General features: G+C 36.9%; 1 protein-coding gene across 29 annotated transcripts in view; it reads left to right on the top strand.

Annotated features, from left to right (window-relative positions):
* ADGRL3 (adhesion G protein-coupled receptor L3) overlaps positions 1-14,080 on the top strand; it is a 559,234-nt gene that overhangs the window by 389,020 nt on the left and 156,134 nt on the right. For all 29 annotated transcript variants that reach the window (XM_017541414.2, XM_017541407.2, XM_017541408.2 and 26 more), the window contains one exon: positions 1,643-1,746. In XM_017541414.2, coding sequence (XP_017396903.1) covers positions 1,643-1,746 — 104 coding nt within the window. The remainder of the gene's footprint in view (positions 1-1,642; positions 1,747-14,080) is intronic.

The raw sequence follows: 14,080 nt of genomic DNA, 5'->3' as shown, positions 1-14,080 counted from the left end.
GGAGTGCAGTGGTGTGCTCTTGGCTCACTGCAGCCTCCACCTCATGGATTCAAGCAATTCTCCAGCCTCAGCTTCCCAAGTAGCTGGAATTACATGCACCCACCACCACGCCAGGCTAACTTCTTTTGTATTTTTCACCATATTGGCCAGGCTTGTCTCAAACTCCTGACCTTACATCATCCACCCACCTCGGCCTCCCAAAGTGCTGGGATTACAGGTATGAGCCACTGTGCCTGGCCTTGCTTGCCTATTTTATTATTAATATTCATAATATCTTCACATGTAAACATATTATTATTTATTATGTTTAAGACAAAGATATTCTGATTTTCTTATTGTTACATACATTGCTATTCATAAATGAATACTTGGCACATTTTCATTATTCTGTAAAATATGTATATAAGAGAAATTCACAATGCATGTTACCCAACATTCCTGGGTATTATTGATTTGGATACTTTAAGGAAAAAAGTTTTTCTTAGAAAGTTCTGATATGGGTATATCATTTCAGATTTCATGGTATAGGAAATGGTGAGTGGGAAGACCAAAAGGTATCATGGTTTTTATAAAAAATACACATTTTTCTAGCAAAATATTTTAAAATATTTAAAAATATTTATTTTCTTTAGGAAAAGGAGGGAGACTATTTGTAAAGTTTCTTGTGATACTGGAATCAGAGAACAGTTGGAATCCACCTTCTTTCTTAGCTGTTTCCTCAGTTCTGGGCCTCAGTTTCTTTACTTCTAAACGAGATATAATAATAGCCCCCTGCTGCAGGCAGGGGGCTATTATTTTGTTTTGAAGATTAGCGAAACACTTTATTTGAAAACACTTTGCACTACAGAAATGTGATTTTTCTGCGGCAACTGGAAAAGATATTTTCTGAAGCCCTCATGGGTTACTGTCAACACACTCCCATCTTATTTTTACCCCTCTCTATCCATCCTGTTATGCCTTTGTGTAGACCTCTACAGTCTTTCACTTGAGTTATTGTGATAGCTTCCTCACCATCACTCCACATCACCCTCTCAAATTCATCTTCCATCTTCCCACCAGAGATATCTTTCGGAAACTTAAATTTGCTTATCATCTATCTCCTTTTTTAATATTCCCATTGATTTTCAGCACCCACAAATGATAGACAAGGGAGTTTATGATCTGGTCTACTTTTCCAGTTTCAATAAATACAACTCCCCAATCCAGTAGAACCAGTTCAAAAAAACTGGAAGTTTTCCAAAGAGCATATGTTTCCCTACCTGGAATGTCCTTTTCCACCTTCTTTTTTTCCTGAAAACCTGCACGCTGATTCCTTTAAGACTTAGCTGCTACGTTGCCTCTATAAAGTCAAGCATTAAGCTCCATGGAGGCACATACCATGTCATCTCATGCATGAAATTCTTTAAAAACTGTCCCCATAACTAGTATGGCTGCCACAGGTGCTTCAAACATCTTGTATGTTTTTGTTTGGAGTACTGTATTTCTCCAGTGCTAAATGCTTGCCTGACATTGTATCTGGTGTTTTAATAAACATTATGTCAATTTAATTATCTCTTTTTTATCTTTGCCCATATTTAAATATACCATGGATGTGAAGTCATTCTAAGAAAAACAAACAGATACATTTCTCTCATTATTACAGGTGTATCAACTTATCTGTGCCTTGCTCCTGATGGAATTTGGGATCCCCAAGGACCCGATCTCAGCAACTGTTCTTCTCCTTGGGTCAATCAGATAACACAGAAGGTAAACCTTGTGACTGACAAGAAAGTCTTTGCTAAAATTGTATCATCTATTGTTGATGATAACTGTTGGAAACAAAACAGTCAAGAATTCTTTTAAAATCCACATAGAAAAAAATTCTACCATTTTAATTTAATGTCACATTTATGACAACCTCTAATATGTTATGAGCTAATTCTAGAGTTTCGTAGTTTTTAAAGTGCAAATCCATGAATTTCCTCTTATGTTGCTTATAATAATTTTATTATTAATAAAAATTCTATGATATTGTGAACTACAGATATAAAAGTCCAAGAGGCATTTTAAAATAAGCAAGTAAATGTTTCTAGCATACATACATATGGGTTTTCCTGTGGAAATAATTATAATTTTTAAAAGTCTACCTTTGGAATCTTAAGCCATCTGATAAGTGTTCTGTAACCTAATCATTTATCAGTGTTAAAAGTATACACATGTGTGACAGGATCTTGCAGACTCAAATTTGCAGGGCTTATTTGGTTGCAATATGTTGAACATTTTCATTATTAATGCACTGTGGGGCTTTGAATTGATTTCATTACAAACAGAGACCAGATGTGCATTTATGCCAAAAGGGTTACGGGATGAATCCTTATTATAGCAATTTATGTGGATTTATGCACTCCTAAAATGGAAAGTCCTTCTATGGCACATTAGCTATGCTGAGGAATTTCTGAGAGAGATTTTTCCCGAGAAATATTACAAATGATGGCCTTACTAAAAGCCTGCCTGTGCCATTTGCTCTTTTCTCTATTTGTTTTTAACCAGACTTATCCTCAATAATATACTGTATAATAATCCATAAATATCTACCCAGTAGATCATTTAGCAGATGAGCCATAACTATCTATTTATCCTAAATCATGGAAGAATAGTGGTTATATTGACTCTAGTTACCCTCTTACATATGCATCTCCATACTTGTTGCTATTCATAATGATGCTTCTCCAATTTCAGCACTGCTCCTGCCACAGTTTTTATGTCCTTTGATTTTATTACAATGTAGCTCAGACCCCAGGGCAAATAACTCTTGCTGGATGTGATCAGATTAAGAGATCAGTAGCATATCTCCTTACATTAGCAATTCTTTAAAAACAGTCCCTAGATACTTAGCCCAGGGGTTAATATAAATTCAATAAAAATTCTTCTAGGAGGCTGAATGTTTTCATGATAATTTCTGAATATAGTTGGACCATTTTATTGTAGAAATTATGAGGTGACTTTAACTGATAATGATGCTTAATTCTTTTCTTTCCTCTGCAGCCCAGCTAATCTTAGGACAAAAGATAATTCCTTTCAAAGACCAGACAGCTGTTATCCATTTGATTTACGGACAGGATGTTTTTGTTTTGTAAAAAATACCTCCTATTCTTCCAGAGCATTTTTGTTTAATCCTATAGAATCTATAAAACTATGTTATGTGATCATTATGTTAAACTTAAAGAACTTAGGTGTTTGGAATTTACTAAAAAAAATTAAAAAAAAAACCTTAGATTGATTACTCAGAAGTTTATAAAATCTTAAAAAGTATAACAAGAGGCTTTTGGGCACTCTGAATCAGTTTATGTGACTTGTCCAAGGTCAGTGGCGGAGCTGGTATTTTAGCCAAGTCCACCTTCATGAAGACATCATGCTTAACCACAACACTGGCTAAACCATGGAGAGCTTATAATTGGCTTCATATCCTTACCCTCAGTTACCTATGCTGTCCCTCTGCACTCTGCCTACCCCTTTTACTTAGTCATGTTCTTTATGCCTCCAAATATGTATATAAATTATAGTTGAGCAGGTTTCTTTACCACAAAACTCCAACACTTTTAAATGTTAGTAATGAAAACTTCTAAGAATCTGTTGTAACGTTCGTAGGATCATTTATCTATATTTTATCTCCCTTTTTCCCAGACTGTCTTTCATAGAATTTACCCCTTTTCTCATCTCCTTCCTCTCATTGTGATAGCTGTGTAGTACCAAGGTCCACACAGATGGAACACCTGAGAAGATTTTATTTATGATGGTATTGAGCAGTAAAGGCAAACTGCAGGGGATTGAACAGGAACCCAGAGCTTGTAGAAGGGGAGAAGCTGTTCCCAACTCCAGGCCTGTAGGGTGCTGGATCAAAGGAGTGACCAAAAATAAGGAGCACTTTGTCCTGGGAAAGAAAGATGATCTTAAGGCAAGAGACACAGCCTAGCCCCAGGTGGCCTTTCAGAAAGGAACCCGGGAGAATGAATACCCTGACCTACCTGCCTCTGCCCTCCATTTACCCACCAAGCCACCCCACTGGGCAAACCCAACCAGAAGCCAAAGAAGGACACACTTAATGACTGTCATATAAGTCCTCCTGGTAGGGCAGAAGGCAGGATGAAGGAGGGTAGAGAGTAGCCCTGAACTAGCAAATGAAAGGTACCCAACACAGTCCTTGGCTTTTCTCCACTCCCGTCTCTCACCCCTCTTCCATTTCCCATTGAATCAGCATTGTTGCCTGGGGTAAATACCCATGGCTCATCGTCTAGAACCAAGAAGATTACAGACACACACAAGAAATGAGTTTAGGATCGTAGGTTTAATAGGCAAAAGAAAAGAAAGGAGAACAGATCTCTCTCTTGTGAGAGATAGAGGGACTCCAGAATGGGAATTCTGGCCCGGAGTGGGAGTGCACCAAATTTTATAGGCAGGCTTGAGGAGGCAGTGTCTGATTTATGTAGGGCCCAGGATTGGCTGAACCAGGTGTGACGTTTACATAGCCTGCTGGGAAGGCTAGCCACCCCACCCTAATCTTTTTTTTTTTTTTTTTTTCACCCCACCCTAATCTTTTTTTTTTTTTTTTTTTAAAGGAAGTCTCCCTCTGTCTCCCAGGCTGGAATGCAGTGGCACAATCTTGGCTCACTGCAACCTCTTTTTTTTTTTTTTTTTTTAAAGGAAGTCTCCCTCTGTCTCCCAGGCTGGAATGCAGTGGCACAATCTTGGCTCACTGCAACCTCTGCCTCCCCGGTTCAAGCAGTTCTTCTGCCTCAGCACATGCCACCACACCTGGCTAATTTTTCGTATTTTAGTAGAGATGAAGTTTCACCATGTTTCCCAGGCTGGTCTCAAACTCCTGGGCTCAGGCTGTCCACCCACCTGGGCTTCCCGAAGTGCTAGGATTATAGGTGTGAACCACTTCACCCAGACACCCTAATCTTGTTATGCAAATGGGTCCACTTGGCCAGGCCATGTTGTCCGCTCCTTACTGTACACATGGCTGAGAAAGAGAAGGAAAGATGGAGCCCCCATTTTGAACATGCCTAGTTCCAGGTAGCCTTTTCCTGTTGTCACAGCTGCCAGCATTCATCTGTGCAAGCTTCTAGTTTGCCTTTCTATCTCTGCAGCTCAATTTTACAGGCTACACTTTGTTAGAAAATAAATGACTTTGGGGCTGCTTTTCATGAAAAGGAAAATCTTACTGAGGACTTCCTTACCCTCACTATCAGCCTAAATAATTTCTTTTTAACTCCTGTATCACAATCTCCTTCTCTACCCTTTGCCCCTTCCCTCCCCTCTCCTCCCTCTTTGATTTCCTTTTCCCCTCATCTCTGCCCTTATGTCCTACCTCTCTCCTTTACTGCCACTGATTTTTTTCTGCCATGTTGAAAAATTGAAGTAAAATAGATATCTTTAATGTTTCATTCTTCCGGCTACTCTCCCCCTGCTGCCAGTATAGTTCTGTGAATTTCAAACTTTTAAAGCAAAAGGACGCTTTTTACCTCCAATGGAAATGAAAATGAAAATAATAATAATAATAATAATAATATACACATGCAAAAAAAAAAAATGTGAATGTGTGTGTGTGTGCATGTGTATGTGTGTGTGTGTAGTTTAAATTGTAGTTTTCTTCTTCTCAGGGATTTTGTGAATGAAATGTACTGTGAAGGGTGAACCATTTCTGTCTCAGTCCATTTGGGCTGCTATAGTTTATGGTTAAACAAACCAAAAAACCATAGATGAGATAGCTTATAAACAGCAGAAGTATATTTGCCATGGTTCTGGAGGCTGGAAAGTCCAAGGTCAGGGTGCCGGCAGATCCTTTGTCTGGTGAGGGCCTGCTTTCTCGTTCATTGGCATCACCTTCTCACTTAATCCTCATATAGTGTAAGGGACAGCTCTCGCAGGCCTCATTTATAAGGGCACTAATCTCAGTCATTAAGACTATTCCCTCCTGACGTAACCACTTCCCAGAGGCCCCACCACTTAACACTATCACACTGAGGATTACATTTTAACACGTGAATTTTTCAAGGGACACAAACATTCAGACCACAACAACTTGTTTCTCATCTTTACAGTGCCTATGGAGAACTCCTGAGGACATGGAAGGAAAGAGCACTGACCTGAGGATCTTAATAATTGAGTTGGGGTGGACATGTCATTAACCTCTGGATCAGTTTCCTCATCTGTGAAATGGAGTCAATCATTAATTTTTATTATCAGCAGGTGCTCGCTGTATGTCACCACCATTGTAGTTAGCGTAGGTAGCAATTATACTCAAGAAAATGAATCAAGTTTTTGACGTTAGTTCAAACAAGGTAATTTTACATTTACATTTACATTTTCGCGAAAACATGAATTACATTTTTTCCCCCAGTAATCAGACCAGATGGGATAAAACAGGCAAAGACTCTTGATGGTTTCAACTCACAAATGAATTTGGGCCGCTTATATACTGGTGAAGTTAGAGATTTAATTCTGTGTGACACTAAAGAGTGGATTTCTTTTCACTAGAAACAACGTAAATTTTTAAAGTTAGAATATCACAAAGGAATCTGTTGCAAATAAACTAGCTGGAATACATTCATAAAGATGAGATTTAATACAAAAACATAATTTGTACAGAAGAGAAAGGAGAAAATGATAAGTTGTCCAAAGGGGACCTTTACCCCAACAACAAGATAAAGAAAAGGCGAGGGAGAGTGAGAGGATAAGGAAGGCCAGTAGGCAGGTAGATGGAAGTATTGATGGATGTAGGTGAGTGGATGGATGAGTGGATGGAAAAGTAGGTAGAAGGATAAATGAATAGGCAGATAGATACCTACATACATATTTATATACGTATCTAAATACGTTGGAAGATAGATACGTCTTCAAATTAGTGTTTTAAAAACAGTTTCCAGTTTTTACTGAAAGCCAGCAAGTTGGCTCAGAGCCATGCTTCCTGGAACATATGTGGCAAAATATCCCATTTCTCACCTATCTCAATGTCTGCTATAAAATCGTAGTCTCTGGCCTCAGCTTGATCTCCAGATTGCACTCAGTTTTTCAAAAAGAAAAAATAGTATTTTGCATATTTTTAAGTAATGCATTGTGCTTTATAATTTCACCTGTCTTTTTTCACTTAAAGTTTGGTGGTAGTGTAGTTCTGTGTCGATTCCTTATTATTTGCATGCAAAGTGAAGTCAGCTTTCTACTCCATTGCCTGATCCCACTGTTACATGAAAAAGAATTGTCTATATTATAACTGAGAATTGTCTCTTCCTATTTCTAACAAACCAAAGTGCCTCTTTTTTCTGTTTGTAAACAAGTTGCTAACAGATTTTCAGATAATGTGAGGTTATTCCTGTACTTTCTAAAGAAGAAGGATGTGAAAATCTAGAAATAATGTTGCTATTTTACAACATAAGCCAGTTATTTCCCCTAGAAACTAGGTTGAATTCTGTCCCCTGTAATCTTAAATTTCCCATTTTAACTTCCTTAGATCTAGCATGAAATGAAAGTAAATTGCTTCTTTATTTTGTCAGAGATTGGTGGCAATTCCAAAATTTTAGACTTATTTAACTTGCATCTAATTGTAAGATAGAAGCATTTTGTTGCTTATATACCCACTTGACTCAGATTTATAGCAAAATAGGTAGATCTTTCAAAGAAATGGTAGCTATGTACTTCAACACTGTGTAATTCCTTCATAAATTGTTTTGGCCCCTGGTTAGTGGTTGATATGTTAGAACCTCAATGCTGATTTTTTAGAAATTGTTTTTACTTGTATCAGAATTTAAAATGTTATCTGTTTCTGTCATAATTATTTTTAACTAAAGCTGCAGGGTTTTCCTTCTTTGATTCACATCCTAGATATAATCCCACCATATCAATACAGGCATTAATTTACTAATCCTCACAAAATTCATAAAATTTCTCAGTATGTACGTGCTTACTTCTGATAAAAATTCTAGTAGAATTTAGTAAAAGAAGTTAGTAAGGCCTTTAAGGTATGACATGTGGAATAAATGTATTTCAGCCCTGCCTATGTGCATAGAAAACTTGAGGCACATTCAACATATATTTTTGTATGAAAATAAGATCATTATAGCCCACAATAACTGGAGTGAGAGAAGTAAACAGGGTGATCAGAAAGAGATTCACTTTGGATGCTACTGGAGAGGATGTGGGCAGTGACAGCTGGTCAGATAATGTGGCCATGAAACTGAATTGGGAGCAGCTATGGGAGAATCCAGTTAATGGCACCACTGTGGAGTTAGGAAAACCAGAAACCCAAGGATGGTCCTTGGTGCCTCCCTTTCCTTTCCCTCCCGCACCCATTCAGACACTAGTCCTGTTGGGTGTACTTGTAAGTTTCTCTCAGGTCAGCCCACCGCTTTTCACTTCTCTCCATGCCCACTACCCCAATCCATAGCAATTTCTCCTCATCCTGATCTCCTTTCATTCACTCCTGGGCTCTCCAGTCCTTTCCCCTGAATTTGACTTCAAATGCAAACCTTTATAAAAGGGATCCTATTTAAGCTCTTCAGGACCTTCCCATTGTTCTTAACATAATTCCCCAAATCTTCATCATGACTTCTAAACCAGAACTACTTAATCTTCTCCTTGCTCACCTCCTCAGCTGCCTGAACTCCAGATATGGCGCCCTTTGTGCGGTTTCCCTAAGATTCGGTGCTCCTCCCCCCTACAAGCTGTTCCCTCTGCCTGGAGGCCCCTCCCCACATCCCAATCTAATTTCTTCTTTATATTTCATTTCAAATTAAGCATTCTTCCTCAGAGAAGCATTTCCTAAATTATTTCCTAATCACATACACCAGGTTAAAATGTCTTCAAACTACTCTACCACACTGGGATTCTGTACTGCCCTCAATGAAATTAAAATTATATATTTGTACAGTTCAATTGTTAATAACTCTTTCCATGGCTAGCATATAAGCCCCTTCCTATTAGAAAGCATTTTATTCAACACTGTATCCCCAGACCTTAGCTCAGGACTATAGAGATTCAATTGTTCATCAAAGAACAAATGAATATATAGACTGAATGAGCAATCATTGACATAATAGATGGATAGACAAGTGGATGGAAATAGCTAGATACAAACACACATATATACAGGTAGCAATTTTGGATTCTGAAGGTATGAAAAATGTTTTTTTTTCTTGTTGTATCTAGTACTATGCCTACCCAAACCATGGTTATTCTAGACCTTTCTTTTTGTGTATTGTATTCTTGGCTTACTCTTTCCTCTCAATGGCACCCATTAGTATTCCACTGTACCTGGTATTCCTCAACTTAACTTTTAAGATTTAACTTGGTGGTTACTTCTTCTTGCTCTTCCTCATCTTTCCAGGTGTTCTGTGCTTCCATAATACCACATACACATTTCTGCAACAACAACTGAATTGTTGAGCTGACATCATCTTTTATGTACCCTACCCAGTTGGTAGAATGCAGCTTCTTGAGGGCAACAGCTGTATACAATTCATCTTTATTTCCTTAGGAAATAACAAGTGCTCAAAGGGTTGTTGAAAGAATGAAAAACTTTGCTATGATTTATTCACTTTAAGATGAAGAGAGGGCCTGTAGTTCCAGCTACTTGGGAAGCTGAAGCAGGGGGACTGCTTGAGGCCAGGAGTTCTAGGCTGCAGTTAGCTGTGTTTGTGCTGCTGCACTCCAGCTTGGGAAACAAAAAAAAAAAAAAAAAAAAGAAAGAAAGAAAAGAAAAAATGAAGAGAGGATCGGAAAATAATTTGTTATAGCTCATTTTTATTTTAGCTTAAAAAGATACTTTTCATATTTTTACTACAAATGTATTTATTCATTTATTTTTTAAAGACAAGTCTTGCTCTGTCACCCAGGCTGGAGTACAGTGGCATGGCCATTACTCACTATAATCTCAACCTCCCAGGATGAAGCCATTCTCCCACCTCAATCGCTCAAGTAGCAGGGACCACTGTGGTCCCTGAGAAATTTTTCTTTTAATTTTGTAGACATGGGGTTTCCCTATGTTGCCCAGGCTGGTGTCTATCTCCTGAGCTCAAGTGATCCTCCTGCCTTGGCCTCCCAAAGTGCCAGGTTTATATGTGTGAGCCACCATGCCCAGCCTACAAATATTTGTATAACCTATATGCACTTCAGTTTTATTCCTTCCAACATTTTTGTTGTAAACATTGAGTTTCAGGGCTCTTTTGAAGAATTGTTTATTCTTCATAAAAAAAAAAAAATAACACTTGCTAAATGCTAACATATAGTTGCTATTTTTAAGAGAATCCAGTAGGGATTTTCTTATTTTACTTACTGCTTTACAAAACTGCACTGTTGTTGACACATATATAGGTGGCCTGGCTATTTTTTGTATTTTTTTTTGTAGGGATGGGGTTTTACCATGTTGCCCAGACTGGTCTTGAACTTCTGAGGTCAAGTCATCCACCCACGTCAGGCTCCCAAAGTGTTAGGATTACAGTCATAAGCCACCATGCCTGGCCTTCATTACTATCTTTTGTAATGAGAACAATTATATTTTGACTTATTGGTCATCTGCATTCTCAATTTTTTCATTACTGCATATAAAGAAAATGTTTATTTTTTTTTTCTTTTTTTCTGCCCTTTGATCTCAATAAATTTTATATAAGGGAATTACATAGGTCTTTTTTTTTCCACTTTTTCATTTCCCACTCCAATAATGTAATAATTAATATTGAAAACTATGCTTGTATAGCTACACAGAAAAAAAAAAAGAAGTGGAATTACAGTATGAAAATACCAGTACCATTATTTCATTTTTTTCTCTATATCATGACCAATTTTGCTATTCATAATGATCACCAATAGATATAATGAAAGTCAATACTTGTATCTTTAGTTTTGAAGATATTGTGTTAATGAAGAAAACAGATTACCTAATTTAGTAAATCTCAAACTTTTGTCACCATGGTGCATTTAAGTGAATAATAAAACTTCAGAGGTCCATCTAACTCTGACTTCTTTCTTATAGAAAGGATATTGTGTGGTAACAAAGACTGAGAAGGAAACAATAATTAAAAAAAAAAAAGATTACACAGGAACCCGTGATTAACAAAATAAAAGAATAGTGATTCTACAAATATATTCATTATCATAAGAATATAATAGGTGAAATATTATAACCTGCAAGGCATTATGAAAGGCACATTAATTAAAATCATGTCCCTTTGGAAAACTATAGGAATTCCACCTCTCTGGATATTCCTATGCTCAGTGGGGGAGCTTTACAAAGTTACCAATCATTTGTATCAGATATCCAGACTTCTTAACAGAATATTGAATTTGAATACTTACGATATAGTCACATCTCACTAAATTAACTAATGAATAATGAATTTTAGAATTTGTTACTTGATTTACTATATTTTCAGTAAGCAACCCCAATTTATGTGTAGAAATTGAAATGTATGGATTTTAAGCACATTTACATCATTTTATAAACACTTAAAAGTACTTTCATGACCCACCAGTGGGCCATGAATGCTACTTTTGATCTACATTGAATTTGTTACGTACTTATCCTTGAAACCTATAATGTATTCCATTTAGTCTTACAGGCATTTTACGTATAAAGACCCTGACCATATTTTACACATTTCTTATAGTCAGTCCTGATATTTTCTATTTTAAGAATTTCTAGAAAGTTGGTTGGGCACAGTAGCTCATGCATGTGATCCCAGCACTTTGGGAGTTCAAGGCAGGCAGATGGCTTGAGGTCAGGAGTTTTAGACCAGCCTGACCTAATCTCTACTGAAAATACAAAAATTGGCTGGGCATGGCGGCATGCACCTGTAATCCCAGCTACTTGGGAGACCCAGGCACAAGAATCTTGGTTGGAGCGAGCCAAGGTCATGCCACTGCACTCCAGCCTCAGAGACAGAGGGAGACTCCGTCTAAAAAAAAAAAAAAGAAAACAACAACCACAAAAAGAAATTCTAGAAAGTATTGATCATATAATAGTTGTTTAACATATTCTTCATGTAAAATTTTAACATTATAGGTAAGGATTTCTCCTTTGATTCTCACTTTTTAGACTTTGTTCTATGTATTGAAATATATAGAAATACACGTCTATAGAAAATTAAAAATATTGTATTATTTCTTTTTTACAAATAGCATATTTACAATTATTTATGTAGTATGTTTCTATTTCTCAATAGCATGCAAATATTTATTAGCATATATATAAATAACTTATATCTGCATTTATTTTAACTCAACAATATATCCTGAAGATTAATGTTAACATTATTGATCCCCTTCATAATTTTAAACGGTTGGGTAATATTTCATGGTATAGGCTGGTCAGATGGTAGTAGATTATCAGATTTATTAACATTAGTGTCAATGGACTTGCTATACAACCCACTCACTGCCAAATTTGACTGGCTTAATTAATTTATTTTAATTAAAAAAAATTCCAGGGTATGAATCTGCTTGCAGAATTTTGACAGTCATAATCTATTGTTTATCATAAACAAGCTGAAATCAATGTCTTTGAACATTTCTCTTTGTGTAGCTGTGAAATTATTTCTTATGGTTGATTTTCTGAGTTACACAGTCTTCATGTGTCAAAGTTTAATAGACAATGGTAATTTAATAGGAGCAATACAAATACACACTCCCAATAGTAGTTTATGGAGGTGATATTCGTTGAAACAAACTCTTGCCACCACCTGATGATTTTAAACATTTTTTTTTTTTTTTTTTTTACTTTTTGAGTTAGGCATTTTCTATGTATGTGAGAATATGATTGTAAATAATTTAGGTGTTCTAATCAGTTTAATTTATTTATTGTTTCTTTAACATTCAGTTCTAATACAAACACTAAGCATCCAAGTACATCATTATAACCACCTATTTAAATAAGAGTTTTAGTTGTGCCTCTCTTAGCATTGTGAATACTCATTAGTGAGACCACTTACAAAGAGAATAGCTTTCTCTTTGTGTTCCCACGTTCTATGTTGAGCTGCCTTTAAAAAAGGGAAGAAAATAATTTCTTACATAATGACACTACTATATATGTAAATAGTAATAGTATTATAGGAAAGGGGTTTGAATCCAGACCCCAAGAGAGGGCTCTTGGATCTTGCCCAAGAAAGAATTCAGGGTGAATCCGTAGTGCAAAGCAAAAGCAAATTCATTAAGAAAGTACAGTGGTGAAAGGATAGCTATTCCATAGACAGAGTAGAATGTTACCGAAATTAAGAGGAGGAATGCATCCACCCTAGGTACAATGCTTATATATGTATTTTTTTCTATTTATTTATTTATTGGTTTCTTTTTGAGGCAGTCTTGCTCTGTCACCCAGGCTGGAGTGCAGTGGCACGACCTCAGCTCACTGCAACCTCTGCCTCCCGGGTTCAAGCAATTCTTCTGCCTCAGCCTTCTGAGTAGCTGGGATTACAGGCATGCGCCGCCATGCCCAGCTAAGTTTTGTATTTTTAGTAAAGATGGTGTTTCACCACATTAGCTAGGCTGGTCTCGAACTCCTGACCTCATGATCCACCTGCCTTGGCCTACCAAAGTGCTGAGATTACAGATGTTAGCCACTGTGCCCAGTCCAATGTCTGTATATCTATATATAGGATAAAAAAAGACCTGGGGAGATGTGCTCTGCTACAAGGGTTTGTAATAAAGGATTAATTTTCTTAATTACTATATTTTGCAAAAATCAATATTATTAACTTTATGGCAAAATTAGGAATGCCTTTATTCTCCAGATATCAGAATATCTCCCAAGTCTGGGTCTGTTTAGCAAACACTATTAATTTGTTCCCTTAACCACAAATACCTAGAGGCCAGGAATGCCTCACTTCTGAGAATGCATCTCAGCAAGTCTCGGCCTCATTTTCCTAGCCCTCACTCAAGATGGAGTCGCTGTGGTTTAAAGGCCTCTGACAGTAGGACAGATTAAAGTTTGAAAAGATACATATGAAATGATTAACAAACTCATGGTGGCTCAAAGCTATAATCTCAGTGCTTTGGGAGGCCAAAGTGGAAGGATAGTATGAGACCAAGAGCCCCATCTCTACCAAAAAAAAAA

The sequence above is a fragment of the Cebus imitator genome, unplaced genomic scaffold (genome assembly GCF_001604975.1).
Source record: "Cebus imitator isolate Cc_AM_T3 unplaced genomic scaffold, Cebus_imitator-1.0 Scaffold133, whole genome shotgun sequence".
NCBI classification, from domain to species: domain Eukaryota; kingdom Metazoa; phylum Chordata; class Mammalia; order Primates; family Cebidae; genus Cebus; species Cebus imitator.
This window is presented reverse-complemented; position numbering and strand designations above follow the sequence as displayed.